The sequence below is a fragment of the Neoarius graeffei genome, chromosome 23 (genome assembly GCF_027579695.1).
Source record: "Neoarius graeffei isolate fNeoGra1 chromosome 23, fNeoGra1.pri, whole genome shotgun sequence".
Taxonomy (NCBI): domain Eukaryota; kingdom Metazoa; phylum Chordata; class Actinopteri; order Siluriformes; family Ariidae; genus Neoarius; species Neoarius graeffei.
Genome location: NC_083591.1, coordinates 1751609 through 1775652, shown reverse-complemented (window position 1 = coordinate 1775652; position 24044 = coordinate 1751609). Strand labels below are relative to the sequence as shown.

At 43.4% G+C, this 24044-nt stretch overlaps 1 protein-coding gene across 1 annotated transcript in view; it reads left to right on the top strand.

Moving 5' to 3' along the window:
- kcnb2a (potassium voltage-gated channel subfamily B member 2a) overlaps positions 1–24044 on the top strand; it is a 39325-nt gene extending 15281 nt beyond the window's left edge. Inside the window, exon 2 of the mRNA XM_060905220.1 lies at positions 22206–24044. Coding sequence (XP_060761203.1) covers positions 22206–24044 — 1839 coding nt within the window. The remainder of the gene's footprint in view (positions 1–22205) is intronic.

Genomic DNA, 24044 nt, shown 5'->3' with positions numbered 1-24044 from the left:
CACACACTTCCTGCCTCCCCCGCACATTCAAAACACAGCGCACACAGAAGAAACGGGTGCAGATTTCTGAGATTCACTCATTCACCCCGCTGTGCTGTTACACTGCTATATTTATAATACGTTTACAAAATATATAACATTTACGAGCGTCTCATGTCAAATCTAACACAGAAAATTATATCAAAATAATCATGAGGTTCTCGAACCATCAGCGGCTGGCATGTACAGTAGCTGTCTCTTTGGATCAGAACAGTTGTGGAATAAAGCCGGGTTTACGCCGTACGATTTTCAGTCTGACAGTGTGAGAAATTTGCTGAAATATTTGCATCTAGAATCCACCAATAGGAGGACGGTGAACTTATAGCACAACTACAGATACCGTAGTGCTGATGGAGAGACGGAAACGAAAACATGCGAATGGACAGAAACAGAAATCTCCTTCTTACATCAGTCTGACTTTGAAGAATGTTCGTGTTTACCCGAGCCTGTTTTCTGACTCGAGCTGATTTCAGGTAAGCAGGTATTGTAAGACTGATGACGTAAGCAGATCGTAGTCATCTCCGTTAATCGCAGGTTTATCGTACGAAGATTTTTATCGCGTAATCTGCCATGGAGAACACACGCTATCACACAGACTGATAGAATTCAGAGAAGATTTTAATGGGAGCATCATGATGCACAGAATTGATGTCACTAGGCTGTGACTGGCTCATCAGGGACAGGGGCGGGGCTGGAGGTGGGCGTGGTTGAAGGCATGGTGATGAGTCAGTCTGACAGAGTTCGGTCCTGTGCCACTCTGAGCACTTGCCTGGTTCTATCTATACATTCTGTACGTTCCAACACTGAGCACATGAAATCTCTTCTCTTCATCTGGGCAATGATCGATATAAACAGTGTTTAAGGGAATCGACACCATCACGCTCAGGGATCATTCCTGATGCCATCTGTGTGCGGAGATAAGAGATGGAAGAAACAGGAATTCTACTTTTTATTTCCATTCGCATTAACACTGGAGAAAGTTTTAAAACATTTTTTATTTCACTTACTTTCAGACAGCACTAGGATATCTACACTCACCACTTTATTAGGAACACCCCTCCATCCACCTGCTGTTCTGTCTGATGCAGTTCTGTAATCAGCCGATCCCTCGACAGCAGCACGATGCGTCAAATCACGCAGATACAAATCAAGAGCTTCAGTTAATGTTCACGATCTTCAAACATCAGAACGGGAAACATTGTGATCTCACAGTGAAGTGTGACTTTCTTTCTCTCACTGTGGTATGGGTGTTGGTTTGAGTCAGATGAGTGTGAGGTTTGAGTATTTCAGAAACTGCTGATCTCCTCCTGGGGTTTTCACACACAACAGTCTGTAGAGTTTACACAGAATGGTGCGGAAAACAAAAAACATCATCGAGTGAGTGAGCGACAGTTCTGTGGGTGGAAACAGACGCCTTGTTGATAAGAGAGGGTCAGAGGGAAATGGACAGATTGGTTCGAGCTTTTCAGCCAGGAAGGATATACAATAGTAACTCATATAATCACTCTTTACAACCGTGGTGAGCAGAAAAGCATCTCAGCATGCAACAGCAGAAAGAAGAACACACTGGGTTCCACTCCTGCAGCCAAGAACAGGGATCTTAGAACCAACAAGTTCCTATTAAAGTGGCCGGTGAGTGTATACTGTATATAAAACAGCGTCACACACCTTAAGGAAAGCGCTATCCACCCTCTTCCGCATACATGAGCTCACAGACGCCATATTGCCCGATCTTCAATCCAGGACATTAAATGATAAAATTCTAAAGTAACCATGACTTGTATAAAATTACGAAACACGTTTTTGTTTGTGTTGCCACGTAAACCACCTTTTTGCTTCATGTTTACAAACATGAACAGCGTGTTTTATCACTTTTACACCATGGCGTTCCTGAATTCTCTAATCTGATTGGTCAGAAGGTGTTGATTTTAAGGCGCTTGTTCCATCTAATACTTCATCGTTTCCATAGTAACAGCTCATTCGCAGGGACTTGGCCAGTAACAGTGACTCTTCTTTGTATTGCCTCGCCGGAGCTGTGCAGTAACGCGTTACGTTTACTCTGTTACTGTAAATAAGTCCAATTTTCCAATAACTTGTATTTATAGAGTAGTTTTAATGCATAATAAAATACAGTTTCACTCTTTACTCTTCAAGTACATGTACGATTTAAAAATGTACTCATACTCTGTTAGATTAGACTACTCGCTACTTTTATTTAATTTATTAAATTATTTTTATTCACACTCACACAGCTTCTACGACATCGACATCAGCATGGAAGTATGTGGGATCAAATCCCCAAACCCACTGTGAAGAGTCTGACTGCGGCTCTGCAGTCAGAATAAACGGAAGCGATGTTATTCCCATTACTCCAGTTTGGAAGATTTATTAAACTAATCTGTGGTAAAGGTGTCTTAATGTATGTTATTTGGTAAATATACAATTTATTATTATTATTATTATTATTATGTAACAGTACTTTTACTTGAGTACAGTTTTTGCTCACTCTACCCACCTCTGAGTCCTGCGTCACATCACTCTGTCATGGATTATTTTCCAATAACTGCACATCCCCAAGTATATTATTTCTTACTTCACCCAGCTGTGCAGTCAGACTCAATGGTAAGATGTTATTGTGATAAATTACTGTTCTGAGAGTGTTGATGGGATCAGTAACCACACTGTCACATCGCTGACTGGATGATTAAATATTAGTTCAAGTATTTTGATGCATATCACATATATATAGTAATATATTAATTTGCCACACAGTATGACAATAATAGTCCTGGGTGTGACTTTAAACTGCAACCAGTGGTGAGTCTGAGGTCCAGGAGGACTTGAGTATTGGGGAAAGTGGAGTTACCCCTTAATCACCATCGCTCCCAGGTCTGCTCTGACCCGGAGTGGTAGCACCTGCCTGGGTTCCAGCTATGGGTTAAATAGTACATCATCAATGAGGCGCTGGCAGCAGGGCGCTTTTCGGTGTAATGTGGCAGATGAACCCAACAGGGTCAATGTTGCACCACCAGATGGCCTGAGGAAGAGCCACTCAAATGGCCAACGGATGGCATCACTCAGCAAGTCAGTTGTCACTGCAGGGAAACTTCCATACCCGTCAGGTCTGTGGCACTTTTGTGCACCAGTTGGCATCAGGTCTGGAGGTCCAGAGAGACAATATGATGGGGCCACGACATTGTTTGTCTTACCTTACTGTACAAGGCGCTTCATTAGGAGAGGAGAATAAGAAAGTCCTGTGGCGATGGAGTAAATGCGACGGTTTAGCCACCGCTGTGGACGACTCTGTGGCTCTGGTGCGGCCCATCTGCGTTTCTGCACATCCTAATGAAGCAGTCATCATCGCTAGCGATGGACAACCGACGACGATCACAATAATATCATAATATTGATCTGTGATACAGATCGAGGAATCTCATAGAAATGTTTTCTGTTTTTTCTCTGGTCAGTTTCAAACTTAATGAAGTTCATTAAGTTCATGTTCATTACAGCAAAGAACTTTAATATTATAAAGGTAATTTTTTAATAGCGACTCACATTGACTCAAACAGGACACGGCAGTTAATGCTGTGTGTGTGTGTGTGTGTGTGTGTGTGTGTGTGTGTGTGTGTGTGTGTGTGTGTGTGTGTGTGTGTAAATGGACAGAATGTCACATACTCAGCAAAAATGACCCCATTGACAATTACTCCAAATAAACCCGTGTCCTATAAACACCAAGAATCCAACAGATCCCGTATCACGCTTCCATAAATACCTACAATATTGATCACAAGGTCCTCGGCTTTCCAGGCAGAGTTTCCTCTTCCTCTGCGTGCAGCGATGATGATGGTGATTTCCAGAAATAATTCAACCTTCAACCTCCCGCAGTGACAGTTGCTGTAGAGCGCACTGTCTGTCCACATGACTTTATAGTTTATATCCTAAAAACACACCTCTTCACTCCGTGCTCGGTTTTCTCCATCATTTTATTAGCTGTCAGGGTTTTGTGTATGTTTCGATGCAGAGGAACAGAAAACTAATCAGTTCAAAACTACAGACAGGGAAAGGAGGCGCAAAGTAATGCATTATAAGAGGGAAAACGATTATAACACAAGACAGTGTTTAGAATAATGATAAAACAGGAAATAAACATTGTGTTTATCTCATCTCATCTCATTATCTCTAGCCGCTTTATCCTGTTCTACAGGGTCGCAGGCAAGCTGGAGCCTATCCCAGCTGACTACGGGCGAAAGGCGGGGTACACCCTGGACAAGTCGCCAGGTCATCACAGGGCTGACACATAGACACAGACAACCATTCACACTCACATTCACACCTACGCTCAATTTAGAGTCACCAGTTAACCTAACCTGCATGTCTTTGGACTGTGGGGGAAACCGGAGCACCCGGAGGAAACCCACGCGGACACGGGGAGAACATGCAAACTCCACACAGAAAGGCCCTCGCCGGCCCCGGGGCTCGAACCCAGGACCTTCTTGCTGTGAGGCGACAGCGCTAACCACTACACCACCGTGCCGCCCCATTGTGTTTATATCTGTATATTATTTATTGTCTTGGATTGATTGAGGTGTTTGGAAGTTCTATCCAGTAAAGTGTTTTTATGTTATGAGGCCAGTAATAATAATGATGAATAAATCCCACTCTCTGTTTAAAGAGTGATGTGAGAGCACTGTGTTTGAAATACAGCCTTATAAGAGGAAGCTGTTTTGCAGCTGAAGCACTAACACGGTGCGGTGAGTGTTATTACTTCTACAGTCACACCGAGACAATAAACATGTGAGGGAAAAGAAATGAGAGGTTTGAAGATGGAGCTGTGGTCCACAGTCCTGAACATATAAACACACGCTGGTGTTACTGTGTTTGTTATCATAAGTTTGTTATCAGAAGCACCTGGTATCGTATATAATTCCTCTTCGATATATATTTAGGACATTTCCCTCATTAGAGCCAGGATTATTGTCCTCATGATACCGTTCATCCTTAATGCTTCCAGTATTCATCCATGGTTTTCGGTTCTAATTCACATGCCTGTCCAACTTCTTATCACACACTCTTTAAATTCGCTCCCGTCACAGATTAAATCCCAAACCCTCATGTTCGGCCAGATTGTTCTCCACAATGGAACATTTTTGTCGGACCTCAGTTAAGTTGTTAGAGTAACTCAGCAGGCGATGAGGGGGAAAAAACGTCCAGATCTCTCAATTAATCTGCTTAGCACAGGAGCCAGATGTTCCAAGGACTCAGCACAGGTCACACACACACACACACACACACACACACACACACACACACACACACACACACACACACACACACAGATAGGAAAGCTAGACTCAAAATAAACCTCAGGATGTAACTCTGCTGTCACGGGATTTCCCAGAATTTCCAATGAAACACAACACACACTCGTTACACACTCTACACACCCTACTCAGCAAACTTAATGCAATTAAAAACCCATCACTGTAGAAGCATACAACAAACACACAACGGCATGATGATTATTAAAAATGAGATGCATCAGTACTGATGATCCTAGTATCAGGTATCAGTCCAATACCGCGCTCTTGCACTCATACTCAAAAAAAAATAAAACAACTTCCGATACTAACATTAGATATCCAGTGATACTGTGGGATGTAAGCCAAGTGTATGTTGTCACGCTAATGAACAGATAACAGGCAAATTGACCGCGAAAACATTTGTTGCAGAAAGATCACTCTCGTTCATTTTGGTCATTTATTCAGTTTTCCAGATGCTTTTCTCTGAAGCGGAATGGGGATTTGACCTCACAACCTTCTGATCAGTAGCCCACAGCCTCAAACTCAAAGCCATGCCCAAAAACAACAAATGGTCATGTTTTATCAATATTAAGAGCTTTAACAAAGAGGAAAAATGCGTTGGCGTTTATTCAGAATTATATGAATGTTAAGGAGTGTATTCGTAAACAGACAGGACTGCAGAAGGAGGTCATGAGTTCACCCGGAAGCTGAGTGCTGAGGGAAATCAGAGGCCCGTGACCACGGCTAATTTGAGCTTTTGTGGCTTTCGGCTCTTCGGTGGGCTGTTTAGAGGACATGCGGTTTAGGATTACTGCAAAGTCACGGTGATCTCAGGACAATGAACTGCAGCCAAGGAGCCGTCGGTCACGTCCAGTGACTGGTGCTGGTTAGATCGATGGTTCGGATAGTTTGTGTCACCTACAGTCTGCTGGTGTTTGATGGATGTAATGGGAGTCATGCTGTTTGGGATGGTGATGCAGCATGATGAGATGTAGTGTGTAGAAATGTGTTCACGCTGGAGAACTCTGACATTCATTATTATTATTATTATTACCTGGGCAATGTGTAGACTATAGAGTATAATTTATTATTATCCATACAGGACACTTTTTCGATGGAATAAAAACACGTGTTCTATTTCCTTCTAGCGAGTTTCATTCATTTGGTTTGATGGCATGCAATATTGTTAGCATATCGCTTATCCTACGTGTATTACGTCACTCTACCCAGTGGAGAATGAATGTTGAATATGGTTTACGATGTTGCATGGTTGTCAAGACAACATGACGTTACATGTCAGAGACGTAAAACTTCTGCGCTAGTGAGTGACTGGGACAATCTGTAAACAAACATGGCCGCCAGGCTTGCTTCGTACATTCAAAATATGGAAGATTTTGAGAGAATTTTGAAAGAGAAAGATGCGTTGAACACCCGAAAGGAATGTGTATGCATAATAATAAAAATAATAATAATAATAATACTGGCTGGCTTTTCTTCATGGTCTGTCAAATATATTCCATTCAGCTACTCGTCTTTGACTCGTTCAGTATCATGCTAGCTGAATGGAATATATCTGACAGACCACGAAAAAAGCCAGACAATATTATTTAAATATAGCATTGCATCAGACGATATCGTATCATGTAGTATTAGTAGCACTGTATAGTAGAGCAGCCGTTCTCAACTGGGGTGCCGTCTGGCTTCGTTAGGGGTGCCGTCAAAAAATTATATATATAAATAAAATAAATAAATAAAATGAATTAAAATTCAAAAAAACAATAGTTACACTAATGCAGATCATCGCCGCCTCATGCATCATCAAAATTTGTCTCACGGCCCCCTTTCCCATGTCACAACGTCACTGCCGGGGTCAGCGTATGGTCAGCGTGACTGCGTATATTTTACATGGGGGTGCCTTGAGAATTTGCATACTTCTGAAGGGTGCCGTGACTGAAAAAAGGTTGAGAAATGCTGTAGTAGAGTATTGTTTAGTGTAATTTAATGTAAGAAAAGTGTGATTTGAGAAAAAGCCTTAGTCCTTTCATCTTTTTCTGCATGCTGTGCCAAAAAACCTCAGTGATGTAATCAATGCACAGATGGAGAGAGTTCAATAATCTCCCTCTTCAGGCTCCATCTCTCTCTCTCTCTCTCTCTCTCTCTCTCTCTCTCTCTCTCTAACACTCAAAAACATGAGAACAGACAGCAGTGAAGTGGATCAGAGGTGCGCAGTAATGTGAAAAGCTTGTCTTCTTCTCCCTAAAACTCACTGTTTTGATTCATGAGCAGGCCGAGGCAACACTGCACTCTGGGAATTTGTGCCCTTCTAAAGTTTAGCCTTCGGGTGTTTCCTGCTTTTCAAGCCGTCCACCTTCAGATGATTAAAGGACTTAAGCGATTGTAGCAAAGCGCTTTGTCAGTGTAGGACACACACTCATTTTGTGAGGGATACACTATATGGAAGAAATAACTTTAGTTTCATTCATGAGATTTACTCAGCACGTCGCAGTCAGTGTGTCGAGAGTTTTTCATCTCAAACCAGCAAGTTAAAGCAACCTCCATCTGCATGCACACTTTTTAGTGGTAAAGCAGTGTGTGTAAGGTCATTTAAACCTTCAAAACCAGAAAAAAACCACACTATAGCTACAACATGATAAGTGAACTCTTCATAGAAGGGCCGTCATCATTTTTTTTCCTATTCTCTCAATGTTTCTGTTTATTTCATCTCATCTCATTATCTCTAGCCGCTTTATCCTGTTCTACAGGGTCGCAGGCGAGCTGGATCCTATCCCAGCTGACTACGGGTGAAAGGTGGGGTTCACCCTGGACAAGTCGCCAGGTCATCACAGGGCTGACACATAGACACAGACAACCATTCACACTCACATTCACACCTACGCTCAATTTAGAGTCACCAGTTAACCTAACCTGCATGTCTTTGGACTGTGGGGGAAACCGGAGCACCTGGAGGAAACCCACGCGGACACGGGGAGAACATGCAAACTCCACACAGAAAGGCCCTCGCCGGCCCCGGGGCTCGAACCCGGACCTTCTTGCTGTGAGGCAACAGCGCTAACCACTACACCACCGTGCCGCCCTGTTTCTGTTTATAATAATAATAATGATAATAATGAAGACATAGTAACTCTGGGGCAGCATGGTGGTGTAGTGGTTAGCGCTGTCGCCTCACAGCAAGAAGGTCCGGGTTCGAGCCCTGTGGCCGGCGAGGGCCTTTCTGTGCGGAGTTTGCATGTTCTCCCCGTGTCCGCGTGGGTTTCCTCCGGGTGCTCCGGTTTCCCCCACAGTCCAAAGACATGCAGGTTAGGTTAACTGGTGACTCTAAATTGAGCGTAGGTGTGAATGTGAGTGTGAATGGTTGTCTGTGTCTATGTGTCAGCCCTGTGATGACCTGGCGACTTGTCCAGGGTGAACCCCGCCTTTCGCCCGTAGTCAGCTGGGATAGGATCCAGCTCGCCTGCGACCCTGTAGAAGGATAAAGCGGCTACAGATAATGAGATGAGATGAAATATTAACTCTGTGATATGCCAGATATGGAGTTATAACATCACACCCCCCCCCCCCCCCCCCAAAAAAAAATTTTTTTTTTAATTAAATAAATAAATAAATAATCACAGGTTTAGATTTTATATATTTAACAGTATTCCTGATGCCACTCTCAGCATCTTCTCAACCAGCTTTGTGATGGAGATTCAACCAGGACGCTTTTCTAAACATTCCCAAACACACCGAGCTCCTCTGCACTTCTCCTACGGTACATTGGTTTGCAGGTGTTCTTATTAAACAAATAAACAAGCAAATAAAAGTTTGGTTCAGAAATAAACAGAAATTAATCTTTATGACGCTGTAAAATAGTTATTCAATGCAGTGTGTCCAAACATTTAACTGGTAGTGTAGATTTAAAAAAAAAAAAAAAGCTGTGCATTTCATCATGAAGTTTGTGTTGTCATCTTAAACCTGTTAAAATTAACCCCTGATTAGTTCATTGTTTGTCCTGTAAGTCAACCTTTCAGAAAAGCGGAATATAGAACTGCAAACACCCGCACACGCATGGCATAAACGCCGTAATCTTCTTGCATGTTCACACTCATTTTATGTAATCTGGATTCAGGAAAGCTGCTTTGATTCATTGCACTGTATCGTCAAGGTATGGCCGATAGAAACGTGTGAAACGTCTGCAGGTAATTTAAGCTGATCCGACTTTCTTTATCTATTTATAAGGGAATGTTTGCGTGTGATTACTCCTGTTTTTAATCTAGTATGCTGCATTATTAGCCAGAGCTCATTTATAAAAGAGGTTCTTATCTCAGTGTGAGAGAACTGCTGAAAGAACCATTAAAGGGGAACTGAAGTAATTTTTAAACTTGCTTTATTTCTTAATTAACGTGTTATTCAATTACATTTTCGGTTTTATTAACCTTATATCGTGACTCATATTGGCATATTATATTACACTTATCAGCCTTTTCGATTTTAGCCATGCTGAATGTAGTTCGTTTGGTCCACGGCAGGCGTCGCTTATCCGCGTGATCTTCACGAGACTTGTGCGAGACTTCAAACGTGAAGTGTCAACACTGCCATTTTGAAAACTGTTTACACGGCAGCCAGATCGCCATATCATTCCAATTTAGATTAATTTCGAGATTTGCCAGCTTCATCAGTGATGGAGTGTCAGTCCTGCGCGCTGTGGCGTGTGCACCTGAAGGCGCACCGAGTGGACTCCAGCACGCACGCCATGAACAAGGCGCACCTGAGCTCAATTAAGGAACTATGTGTTTGCCTATTTAAGGACTGTACTGATGCATTTGCATCATGAAGTATGACAATACGCATGCATGCATTACCGAGCCTTTCCAACCATTGTCTTGATTTCCTGTTTCATGATCCTTGTGCCTGTTTCTCGTTCTTGTCCTCACTTAGCATTTGATGTCCTGTTTGCACCTCGACCGACCCTTTGCCTGTGTATATATTGTCTCACTGTATATATATTCTGCAATTTATTCAACCGTATACTTCTGCACATACATCCGCCTCCCTCGCGTACGTGACATGGAGATTATTCCATACGACTTCGAACCAACGTGGAGTAGAGAAGAGTTGGAGAGACGGCAGGATAAGGACGAATCCGTCACGCTGGTATTTACGTCATTAATGTTGCACAATTAAAACGTGCCAGATTAGGCGGCTGGTGGGTTTCAAAATAATAAATACATGCATGTATTTTTGTGATAAATACATATTATACTGAGCGCATTTCCCACATAATCCTCACTAAGGTTTCGGACAGCACTACAAAATGGCGTCCCCACTATATAGTGCCCTATATAGTGAGTAGGGAGCGATTTCAGACACAGGTCAACACTTCCAGCTTGATTACGTTAGCATTCGAAAGAGGGCGCGCACGTCTTTTGACACCGTTGGCAGATGTTGGTGACTTTGATTTCCGCTGTACATTTTACTTCCGTCCTACGATGTCTCACACAGGTCTCAATGCATCTCGTTTATGGACTTTGCTTTGACATATGGACTGATATATTACAGAGCATATTTCAAACACTCAGAACTTGCTATAGCAGCGACAAAATAGCGATCAAACATGCATTCCGATATTTAATAAAATGAGAAATTGAATTTTGATAATAAAAAAATTGCCTTCAGTTCCCCTTTAAACAAAGATGTCTGTGAAAGTTCTCAGTCATCCAGGTCATCGTAAACCGTAGGTACTAAAGAAGGCAACTGGACTTGCTTGAAATCCTTGAAGACGTTTCACCTCTCATCCGAGAGGCTTCTTCAGTTCTGTCTGACTAGTCAGTGGGGAGTTCCAGGTGTTTATCCTCTAATGGACCAAAAGCAACCCTAAGGAGAGTTGCTGAGGTCACATGGGTCATTGACCCTTTCAGCCATCCTGTAGGTGTTAGGGTCACTGGAGGCCGGGTGTCAATGGCGTTAGCAGCCTAGAGAGTCGTTAGGGTGATCTGTGGGTCGTTGGCCAACAACCTAACAACCCTAACAACCTGCAGGATGGCTGAGAGGGTCAACAACCCATGTAACCTCAGCGACTCTCCTTAGGGTTGCTTTTGGTCCACTAGAGGATAAACACCTGTGTATTGTTCCTTACATGGGTGCATAACGATTCAGGACCAGCAGTCAGGATGCATGTTACTCAACACTTTTATTTCTGAACTGATTCCTATGCCATCCACCTTATATATGGCTACACCCAGGGCCCCCCCCCCGCTGGTCATATCCAACCATTACATCTCCCCCTTTTAGCTGGCAGTTTAAGGCTACATCCACACGGCAACGGCAACGAGATGTTATTTAAAAAAATATCGCGTCCAAATGGGCAACGATCAGTAAAATATCAGGTCCATATGGCAACGCAACGCTTGCTGAAAATGATGCAATACACATGCCACACCTCTAGGGGCGCTGTAAGACGGTCCCTTCGGAGACACCAGAACAATAGAAGAAGTAAGGACGCATGCGCATAAACTATTATGCGCGAGACTTCATATTAGCCACAAAGTCAGAAAAATCTGTTCGTAAAATTACGTTATAATGACCAAATACAGTGAAAAGTATTTTTCCAGTCTCACCTGTGAAAGGTAATCCCATGTGATCTCGTTTGGACGGCAAACCTGTTGGTACAGTTAAACGCAGCACATGAATGAGGCATCTTTATTCTCCGCTTTGACCCATCCACTATGGCGGCAAGGATGACGTATGATTCTACGCGGAAGGCGGCGTCTTTAATGGTCCGGAATAAATTGAATGCTACATGTTCATCTCATCTCATTATCTCTAGCCGCTTTATCCTTCTACAGGGTCGCAGGCAAGCTGGAGCCTATCCCAGCTGACTACGGGCGAAAGGCGGGGTACACCCTGGACAAGTCGCCAGGTCATCACAGGGCTGACACATAGACACAGACAACCATTCACACTCACATTCACACCTATGGTCAATTTAGAGTCATGCTACATGTTGATGGATTAATTTGTTCTTCTACGCCCTTTTTGAGGAATGTATTGTAGGACTTAAACCCACATCTGAAGAGGTGAGATCGCTCCTTTTTTTTTCCTATTTTTGCTGGCGGGATTGACTCTGCCCTAAGGGCTATTTTCTCTCTCTCTCTCTCTCTGTCTCTCACTTTGCACCATTACACAATAAATATTCACAGTGAAAATATTTTGTAAGCGCGTTTCATGAACCAAGTTATAGGATTTGTTGACAACTCGCATCGAGTTCGTTACACTTCTACCCAGCGTGAAGCACATGTGGTTGTGACGTCATCGTAAACAAATCCGTTCTACTCATCCAGACGACTTCACAATGGCAACGTTGCCAGATCTTTCCACTCTGGAACCCGTTCTCAAAAGATTGCATTTTGGGGCACCCAAACGCCGGTGCCGTGTGGACGCCAGGCAGAAACGATAAACAATTGTATCGGATTCACCTGAATCCGTTGTCGTGTGGATGTAGCCTAAGTGTTTCAGGCAAACCATTAACATAACAACAATCTTTCAGCAGTATGGCTACTTTCATATTTTAATTTACCATGTAAACTTAGGAATTCACTTTAACCCATTTCAAATTTCTAAGTTCAAAACTTTAAGCTCCAACTTTAAATCATAGAACCTAATAAAGAAATAATACTTTACTATAGCCATCTTGTATTACTGCATTGACTATTCTGTATACTGTATATTTAATAAATCTGAACATTGCTTTTCAAACAGAACAGAAACATGACTTTTTTTTTCTTTTACATCTCAAGTATTTTTCTCTTTTTTTTTTCATTTTTTAGTATGTGTCCAATGTTCAAAGGTCCAGTCTTTCAGGAGGCCTAGATGGTCTCCCTGACCTAGTTGTTACGGTCTCACCTGGTGCTGGAGGTACTGGTACTTCCCTGAGATGAAAGCGGTTGCGTCGCAGCTGTCCTCCCTCTGCTGTCTCCACTTCGTATGAGCGAGGTGTGTGTGTCGGCCCCACGACGGTCCCTCTGGTGTTTGTAGGTCTGACCCACACCTGCTGTCCCAGCTGAAGAGGTGGCAGGGTTTGAGTCCGATGTCTCTAGTTGTACGCCTGTTGTTGCAGCTTCAACGCAGCGTCCTTTGTTCTGAACGTTTGAAGATCTGGCCACTATGGTTGTAGCTGTGCTGGAGACACTGGAACCGAAGTTCTGATTCTTCTGCTCATCAGCAGCTGGGATGGGGAGAATCCATGGGCCAGTGGAGTGGCCCTGTAGGCCAGCAGAGCCTTGTGAAAGTCTCCCCCTTTCTCCAAGAAAGACTTGACCATTCTCACGGCCTGTTCCACCTCCCCATTGCTACGAGGATAACGGGGACTGCTTGTCACATGGGTGAAATCATAGTCCTGTGCGAACTGACAGAATTCCATGCAGGAAAACTGGGGACCATTGTCTGTGACTAGCACTTCAGGGCAACCGTGTCTGGCAAACACAGCTTTGAATCTTGCTATAGTCTGTTTTGCTGATGTGCTTGGCAGCGTGCAGACTTCGATATAGCAAGAGAAGTAGTCAATCAGGACTAAATAGTTCCCATTCTGGAAAAGATCTGCTGCGACTCTCTGCCAGGGTCTGCTTGGGAGCTCAGTAGTGAGGAGGGGCTCAACAGGTGCCTGAGCTTCACGTGCACATGTTTCGCATCTTTCCACCATCTGCTTCACAGCGGACGTGATGCCAGGCCACCAGACTGATTCTCTGGCCCTAGCTAGACATTTGTTGATGCCTTGATGTCCCTGGTGCAGTCTCTGAAGGATGTCGGTTCTCATGTGCTCTGGGATTATCAGTCTCTCACCTTTCATGAGCAGTCCTCCCCCTACATGCAGGCATGACCTGTCCGGCCAGTAGGGTAGTAGCAGTTCATGCACGTCACGTCTGTGTTCAGGCCAGCCATTTGCAATGTAACGACTGAGGTGTTTGCAGGCGTCATCAGAGAGTTGGGCACTTTTAATCTGGTCCAGCTTTGTAGGTGTGGCTGGCAGGCTTTCCACCACGCTGTCCAGGTAAGCTTGACATTCTTTTTCCAGGTTGTGCTCCACCTCTGTGCCTGTGGCTGGAAGAGGTGCCCTCAACAGCGCGTCAGCACTTATTAGGTTTTTACCTGGGACATGGATGATATTGAAGTTGAATCTGAGCAGCCTGAGTCTGAACCTGATAATCCTTGGCGGCAGGTCATCCAATGCTCTGGACTTCAGGAGTGTGAGGAGTGGCTTGTGGTCAGTTCTAATGGTAAAGTCCAGACCACTTACAGTAGGTATCCTCACAGGCGCTCGCATGCCCAAGTCAACACCAATGCCTCTTTTTCAATTTGGGCATATCTTGATTCAGCTTTGGTGAGGCTTCGTGAAATGAAGACAACAGGTCTCCACTCACCGTCTGGCTGTTTTTGTGTCAAGACCCCCCCTAGCCCATACGAGGAGGCATCTGCAGACACCATGCTTTCATGGTTTGGGCTGTATTGGGCTAACACAGTCTCTGGCCCCAGTTCTTTCTTCGTCTCTCTGAACGCTTTCTGCTGGGGTGGCCCCCATGTCCAACTGTTCTCCGTCTTCAGCAGGTCACGGATGGGCTTTGTGAGGTCAGGCAGGCGGGGTGAAAATTTGCCAACAAAATTCACCATACCCATGAAACGGCGAACATCTGCCACATCCTTTGGTTCAGGCATGTCGAGGATCGCCTTGATCTTATCTGGGACTGCTCTGATGCCCTGGGAGTTGATGACATGACCCAGGAACCGGATCTCGGTCAGACCGAACTGGCATTTTTCATTGAGAGTGAGCCCTGCCTCTCTGAACTTCTGCAGCACTCTGTGTAGCCTGCTGTCGTGCTCTGCCTGGTCCTGTCCAATGATGAGGATGTCATCTGCGTGGCAGAGGACTCCGTCTATGCCATCAATGAGCTGAGAGATCCTCTTTTGAAAATGTTCAGGGGCAGACGATATGCCAAAGGGCAGTCTTTTGAAGTAGTAGCGGCCCTCTGGCGTGATAAACATTGTCAGCAGCATTGACTCCTTGTGTAGTGGCACCTACCAGAAGCCTGATGTCGCGTCCAACTTGGTGAAGAATCTGGCTCCTTCCAGCTTGGCCAGCGTTTCATCCACCGCCGGTAGGATATGTCTCTCTCTGATGACATTTTCGTTCAGGTGAGTCAAATCTACGCATATGCGTATTTTTCCTGAGGGTTTCACGATAGGCACCATGCCCGCGCACCATTCTGTGGGTTCTTCCACGCGGGCTATGACCCCCATCTTCTCCACTCTGTCTAGCTCCTCTTTCACCTTGGTGCGGAGAGGAATGGCCACTCTCTGTGGTGCTGAGAGTGCGTAGGGCAGTGCATCTTCTTTAAGCTTGATTTTGTATTCACCCTGGAGCTGGCCTAGCCCTTGGAAGACATCTGGGTACGTTGAGCGGAAGAACGCCTCTGTGTCATCTATGCTGTTTAGCTGAGGGATCATGTGAAGTCTCCGGATGGCAGGGAGGCCCAGCAGAGATGTGGTGAGGTCCTTCACGATGAAGACCTCCTCCTCAATCTTTCTGTCTCCCCTCTGGATAACTGCAGTCACTTGTCCTATGACATTCAGAGGCTGGCTTGCAGGCCCCAGGAGAGGCCTGCGTGCTGCTGTGTAAGCGCCATGTTTGTGTTCATCGTATTCTGTTTCAGGAATGGCAGTCACAGAAGCACCAGTGTCCACTTTAAAATGTACAGGCCCACCATTTACAGAAAGTGTCTTAGTCCATGTAGACAACTGTGGGTGGTTCACAGCTCCCACATAAGCTGCTGAATCGTCCTCCTCTATGGATTCCAATTTTTGAGCAGATCTGCACACTGCAGCAAAGTGTCCCTTCTTTAAACATTTTCTGCACTCAACGTCTTTTGCTGGGCAGTCCTTCCAGCAATGTTTTGGGATTTTGCTGCATTTCCCACACTGTTTCGCCTTGGTGGCTATATGCTGCGGGTGAGAGGGGCTGAATCCATGTGCAGACTTTTTCCCGCTCGTCTTTCTCTTACTGTTATGGGATATCACATCTATTTGCCCTGATGCATCGGCTGACCGTAGAACTGCCTGTTGCTTTTTCACCTCTTCGTGCTGTCTCACTTGTGTTATGGCCGTCGCTAAATCCAACTTTTCATTGAGCTGCATTTTTTCAGACAATTTAGCGTCGCGTATGCCAACAACAATCCTGTCTCGGATCAATTCCTCATGCAGGACACCGAAATTGCAGTGTTCGGCAAGCTTATGCACCGACGTGATAAAGTTCTCAGCAGATTCGCCGACTTCTTGGCATCTCTTATTAAATTTGGCTCGTTCATAAATGACATCGTGGACGCCAACAAAGTGGTCATTAAAAGCCTTTTTTACTTCGTCATAATTGTCCACTTTATCTGCCTCTAAATTTAATGAACTCAAAATGTCGTCAGCCTTCTCACCCATTGTGTAAATCAGAGAATTCACCTGGTAAGCGCTGTCCTTATCTTTCAGTCCAGATGCAAGTCTGAAGTGCTTGAAACGTTTAATCCAGGCAGGCCACTAGCTTGGCTCGAAGTCAAAAGCTCCGGGTGGTGTGATTGTGAATATGTGGTCCATGTTGGTGTTGTTAGCTGGTCGCTAGCTTCTTAGCTTTCGCTGACTTCGCTCCTTTTTCACCGTCACAGAGTCACAACTCGCACATCATCCACTATAAACTGCACAAGATAGTTGTCACAGTTCTTCCACGCGGGCTATGACCCCCATCTTCTCCATTCTGTCTACACAGCAAATTCCTCAGTGTTGAATTAACACCCAGAGTGTTTAAATTGGTCCAATTGGACCCCCCCCCCGCTGGTCATATCCAACCATTACAACCTGGAACTCCCCACTAGTCAGACAGAACTGAAGAAGCCTTTCAGATGAGGGGTGAAATGTCTTCAAGGATTTCAAGCAAGTCCAGTTGCCTCCTTTAGCATCTACAAATTAAACAAAGATTAAAGTAAAATAATAAAACCCTTCAAATCCCTTGAGGAAGAGTGTATGTTTTCTGTGAAGCTTGATTTTTGGTATCCGCCTGGAAATGGGTCTGGAATAAAATAAAAAACTTATAAACACTGTTAGAAATACATATATACAGTACATGGGACTGTGGCACAACAACATTTAAGGTTCTACACAGAACTTAGGTGTGGGATTGGATTGGATTGGATTCTGCTCAGTTGTTTTTTATTAAAAAAAAGTTTCCACCAAGAAAATAAATATACAGAATATTTAGAGAGGTCACCATTGAACCCCATCATAACCTGTAGAACTTTAAAGAGGAAGATCTGTTCACCTTTCTGTTTTTATCAACTTGCGTGTCTGTTACTGGAGAGATTACAGGCAGATTCTTATTTTAAACCTGGTTCTGATCTGGACACGCCTCGCGACCTTTAACCTGATGGCTCAATCCTGATGTCGCATCACCCGCTGTCTGTCTGTAGTCCTCTGTCTCTCGTCTCCCATAACATCTAAACCATGTTCTCTGTGATCCAACATTTGTATTGGTTCAGTTGTGGCTTTGTGGCTGTAATGTAATTTAATGCACTATTAAGCTGAATTAAGCCTAAAGCGTTATAGCACACGGAGTGAACGCGTGTCTTCAGATGTGTGACTCTACAAGAGACTTCTGTGTGTCTGATAGGATTTCCGTTAAGATCTGGCAGTGCCATTACTCAGGAGGATTTCATGTGGCATTTCGTGTCCTCTGTGGCTGAGCCTTTGGATTAACCTCCTCCGAGTCGATCCGCTGAGCAAATAGAGCATGTGTAATTATATAATATGTACATACTACAGTAAACTATGAAGCTGATACGAAACTATCCGGAATATTTTTGTTTTCCTTCTGTACTCAGAGCTGTGATGAGCATACTTCCGTTGCCTTCTCTACAGCCGGATGTTTCGGGATAACCATAATAATAATAATAGGATTTAGATTCTATCTATAGTGAGGATCCCGAAAGGTTAGACGTAGTTACTCACTCTTTCCAACCTGATCGGAAAAAGTCAAGATAAGATACAACGTACAGGTGTGATGGTATATCACTAACAGCTAATACCTGTTGTGTTATAGCTGTATAATGACACCACCTGTGTGTAGGCGTGGTAGGTGTGTGTTCCCTAGACTGCACTATAAGTCTGATTGATCTTCACATAGAACTTTATACTCTGTAATGTTCTATATTACACTATATAACAGTAAGAAGCACCACAGGTGTCAACATTTTAGTTTTCTGGTTCGACAATTCTTTTCATATGAATAAAGAACTAATTCGACAAAAATATCAGATGTTCTTCTTCACATCACACAGGACATCTTTTTGCTGTAATTTTTCATCAGCAGCACATCCAGCTTTTTGTGCCTCTTCAGTACGGATTGATAGACTCTTCAAAAAAAAAGAGTTTTCGTTGGTTCATTAGCGAGTTAAAAGTGCTTTGTCTTTCTTTTAACCCTGAGCGGGAAACCCTCCTCTGGGTTCTCCAACCGAAACCTTCTGAATCTTCTATGGTTACTTTCACACTTGTGGATCCCTGCTCCTCTTTGAAACTGTGGGCTCCAACAGAACCGTAATACAGTCCTTATCAGGTGTGGACGCTATGATCTCTCGCCCCCGCATGCTAAGCACTGTAACGAGCTCACCTTTGTGGTGTGAGCATTCACACTGACGCATCTAAAAAAAAAACCCACACACGTCTCATGTGCTCTTCCTGCACAGTGGAAAGCAATGCGCCCAAAGAGCGCTGGACGTTCTTTGCTGCTTGAGTGTTCGTTCCAAAGGAACTCATAGAAGACAGGGAGTCTCTGTGCGTCCTAAACCACGTTAGCATTTCTGTGTGACGTCACTGAGGAATGTGGATGTGTTTTGAGGGAGATGTTTACAGAAAAGTCAAGATTCTCTTTGAAGCAAACTTTGGAGAGCAAACATTTTTGACTTGTGATGAAAGTGTTAAATTGGCTTTCAACGGGTGACTTTGAAAAAATATATATTTGTGATGCACTGAACATGTTTTCCTGGTCCTGGTGTTCCTCTTGACCGGAAGAATGAAGGAAATGGAAACATCCAGTTTATTAGGTTTTAATGTCACGAGCTTCTGCAACCTAAACATATAAATATTTAAAATGTTCTTATGATGCCTTTGTTTTGATCTCAGGATGGCATTGACAGTAAAATGGATGGGTGATAACACTTTAGTCATTAAGGCCTGTGAACACGAGGCAGTAGCAAAGTGCAGCATTCAGTATAACCATTCAGAGTTAGCAGCATTAGTGTTTTGGAGTGAAGTATCTTTACATAAGAGCATGGTGCCTTCCGCTGTAACGCTGCAGACACAGTGATTGATTTAATGGTGAGAAATGTGATATGAAGAATGGTATCTCAGTCTGAAATATCCGATTAACCTGGTCATGCAGAGTGGAAAAACCTCGAGAGAGATCTATTCCATAAACTAACAAAGCAGCTGATCAATACGTGCTTGGCAGCGTTTATCACCCGAGATATTTGTGCAGAGATACGCTGGCACGCGCTGAATCTCATGTAATTCTAATAAATACAGAGGAACTCTGGTGTCATGTTCACGTTTCAGGTGGTTTTGAGTTCCATGAGGCAAAATAATACGAGTTATTTTTTAGAATACTCTTTTTCAGATTTGTGAAAAAAACCTTTTCATTGTTTGCTGTTTACTACTTCAGATGAAAAAGTTTTTAAAAATGGAGAGTGGAGATGCTTCCAGACAGGTCCTCAAGAAATCTTAATTACCATCATACCATTTTCTGAAGTGTGTATAAAACGCTGAACGGACTCGGTTCATCTACAGTGGCATCGACCTTTAGAGCTATGGGAAAGACATCAGTATATTCAGTGCTCGTGATTAGTAAGATATGTGGGGGGGACAGAAGGGCAACAGTTCTTCAGTAAAGAAGCCAGGAACGGCCAAGCTTGCAATATTTTTTAATGCCGTTTTCTCACAATAACAAGTTAATTACTTATTGTTTATTATTTTTACTTAATATTTATTCATTTTGTTATATGTAGTTATGAATGCATTTTTCTTCATTCATTTATTCATTTTTTCATTCACACATTACTGATTGACTGAATAAACGTGAAATCACGTTAACTGGAAGGTCGCTTAGGAAATAAATCTTTCATCTCTTCAGAGCATGTGGGTGTGATCCATTTTTATTTGCGTGCACGACATCCCGCTAAATTACCTACACCATAAATTTGTTGAAAAAGTTCTGGGTCGCAGTTGAGTGTCTGTAGGCTGTGTGGAGATGCTGTGGGGGTCACTATGTACAGTGGGATCACACAACAGAAAAGCAATTGCCCTAACTTCCAGAGACTGCGAGTTTGAATCCCGCTGATGCAACAGCCATCTGTGACTGGGAGGCCAAGAAAGAAAAACTGGCCTGTGCCTGGTCAATTACAGCGATGCTCGCCAGTCATGGGTGTCTGTGAGCTCATGGATGCAGTAGTGAGCAGATAGCGCTTTCCTCTGAGTGTGTTACGCCACCCCCTCATGAAAAGATGTGGTTGGATGGCTTATCCCTCCTCAGAGGAAGCACATGATGACCTTCACCCTCCCTGGTTGGTAGCTGTTGTATGATGGGGAGACCTATCTGACAGCCATATCATAATTAGGGAGAAAATTGGGGAAGGAAAAAAAACAAGTAAACAAATGAATAAATATTACTAAATAAAAATAATTAAATATAAGATATATTTTTTTAAATAATTAATAATAATTTATAATAAACAATTTTTATATTACAAGAAAATGAGCTTTGTTATCTTGGGATAATGAAATAAATTTCTTGTTATCACTAGAAAACAGCATTAAAAATCATTGCAAGCATGGCTGTTCTCAGCTTCCATACTTCAGCTCATAGAGGACTTTTGTTATCTCTCATCTCATCTCATCTCATCTCATCTCATCTCATCTCATCTCATCTCATCTTATCTCATTTTCTTCCACTGGAAGCCCAAACTTCCCTCTCCCTTTTATTATTATTATTATTATTATTATTATTATTATTAATAAAAAGCCAGACTGCCAGATAACAGGTGGACTGGTAAAGTGACAGAATGGACACCAAGGAGGGACCAAGAGGGAAAGCAAAAACAAGATGGAGGGACAAACTTCCGGGACCACTGTTGGCCCGCGATCAGGATGGCTGGAGGCAGGCTGGGGAGAAGTTCCTCCTTCAGGAGAGAAACAAACCATAGATTGATTGATTTGATTATTTTTGTTTGTTTGTTTGTTTGTTTGTTTGTTTGTTTGTTTGTTTGTTACCAATGCTCATTTCAGAACTTGCCATTATGGTCTATATGAAAAGGTTAACTGGTCCTCATTAATTACCCTTTATAAGGCAATTTTACTCACTTTTTTACTCACTTATCCCTCATCTGTAATCACTTTAAACACTGTTCTGTCCATACTAGTTCTCAGGATTGCCTTCTTCCACCTTTTAACACAGAACTTGGTCAGAATGTTTTAGATTTTGTGTTCCTTTCAAATGCAACAACCTGAGACACTCCCTGAAATTTGTTTTGAAATATGATACGTTTATCTCATTGAATGATTTCAAATCTAAAATGTACTCAATAAACCCTCTAAGCTTTTATTTTGTCTTGATGTTTTGTATTTTTTACTTGACCTTTTATCAGCATGTCTGTGTAGAGGGTGTGCTGTGGTTTTAGATTTGGATATATTTTCTGTTGAGAACATGTCTAAATTGTTGAATGGTGCAAGTTTATCGTGCAAAATGCTTGATTAGCGATATTGCTTATCTTAACCTCTCCTTCCTCTTCTTTTCAGATCTTGGCAATAATTTCCATCCTGTTCATCATCCTGTCCACTATCGCCCTGTCACTGAACACCTTACCTGATTTACAAGTCACTGACGAGTTCGGACAGTCGAATGACAACCCGACCCTTGCCCACGTAGAAGCTGTGTGCATAGCATGGTTCACCATGGAGTACCTTCTACGGTTTCTGTCTTCACCCAAAAAGTGGAAGTTTTTCAAGGGCCCTCTGAATGTCATTGATCTATTGGCCATACTTCCCTACTATATCACCATATTTCTCACAGAGTCCAATAAGAGTGTTCTCCAGTTCCAGAATGTACGCAGGGTTGTCCAGATATTCCGCATCATGAGAATACTCAGGATCCTGAAACTGGCCAGACATTCCACAGGTCTTCAGTCACTAGGCTTCACACTCAGGAGGAGCTACAATGAACTGGGCTTGCTGATCTTGTTCTTAGCAATGGGAATCATGATCTTCTCTAGTCTGGTGTTCTTTGCTGAGAAAGATGAAGATGCCACCAAATTTACCAGCATTCCAGCATCCTTCTGGTGGGCCACAATTACAATGACGACTGTGGGTTATGGAGATATCTATCCTCAAACCCTTTTGGGTAAAATTGTAGGTGGGCTTTGCTGTATCGCCGGTGTTCTGGTGATCGCCTTGCCAATCCCTATTATTGTGAACAACTTCTCTGAGTTTTATAAAGAGCAGAAGAGGCAGGAGAAAGCCATCAAGCGTAGAGAAGCTTTGGAAAGGGCAAGGCGGAATGGCAGCATTGTATCAATGAATATGAAGGATTCCTTTGTGCGTCAGATGGAAATTGTGGATGTTGTGATTGAGAAGAACGAAGAGAAGCCCTCAGACAATCACCTTTCTCCAAGTCGATGGGCCTATCAGAAAAGCCCATGCACTGCCACCAGATCCTGTGACCCTAAATATCAGGATGTTATGCAGTTAAGGTCTCCAGAGAAAGTGATCAAACCATGCTCAAGTCCTCAACGGTTAAACGCAACATCTCTGGAGCAAATATATAACCAAATGGCAGTGCCTCCCAGTGTTTCAGCTCCGAAAGGAGGCAGCAGGATTGGCAGGGAGGAGAGTCTGGAGATGAAGGTGGTTCAGTCTGAACCAATAATGAAGGATCGTCCTGTTACTGATATCAGAAGTGTGTCAAGCATTGACAGTTTTGCAAGCTGCTCCACAGACATCAGTGAAGTGGAAAAAACGGCTCTGCTCCCTAAGGTGATGCAGTCAAAACACCCTCGGGCTCCTCCTCCTCTAGATCTGAGCCAGATCACCTCCTTAAACACGAAGGCATTTGAAAAGTCGAAGCAACCCCCCATCATCAAGGAGGGCATCTATGAGTTTGTCCAGTACAAATCGGAGGGCAGCGCCCGATCTCAAGGGGAGGAGAACCAAAGCTTTGATATGAGCAGTGAAAGTGTAACAGGCTCTCCAAAACAACATGCCAAGGGACTCCAGGTCAATTTCACAGAGTCTGGAGAAGATGCATCATCTAACTTGCATCAAGTGGTCACAGATGACACAGCAGCACTAACACCATGTTCTTGGGAAAGTCCCAAAACTCCAGGAAGAGGGGAAGGAGCAATGAGTTCTCCTGTTTTTACTCCATCCTCTGGTGAGAGCCAAAGAGGGAAGAATCACATTGACAAGCCAACAGTTTCTCCTGCTTCACCTAAAATTGTGCTGAATTGTTCGCCTGACATGGAGGACACTTCAGACAGCAGTCAAAGTGAACAGAAGGTCATCAATCACCTCCTCTCACCAGACATTCTCAAATCGACCGGGGATGGGAATGTCTCACCATCATGTGAATCCAGCATGTGA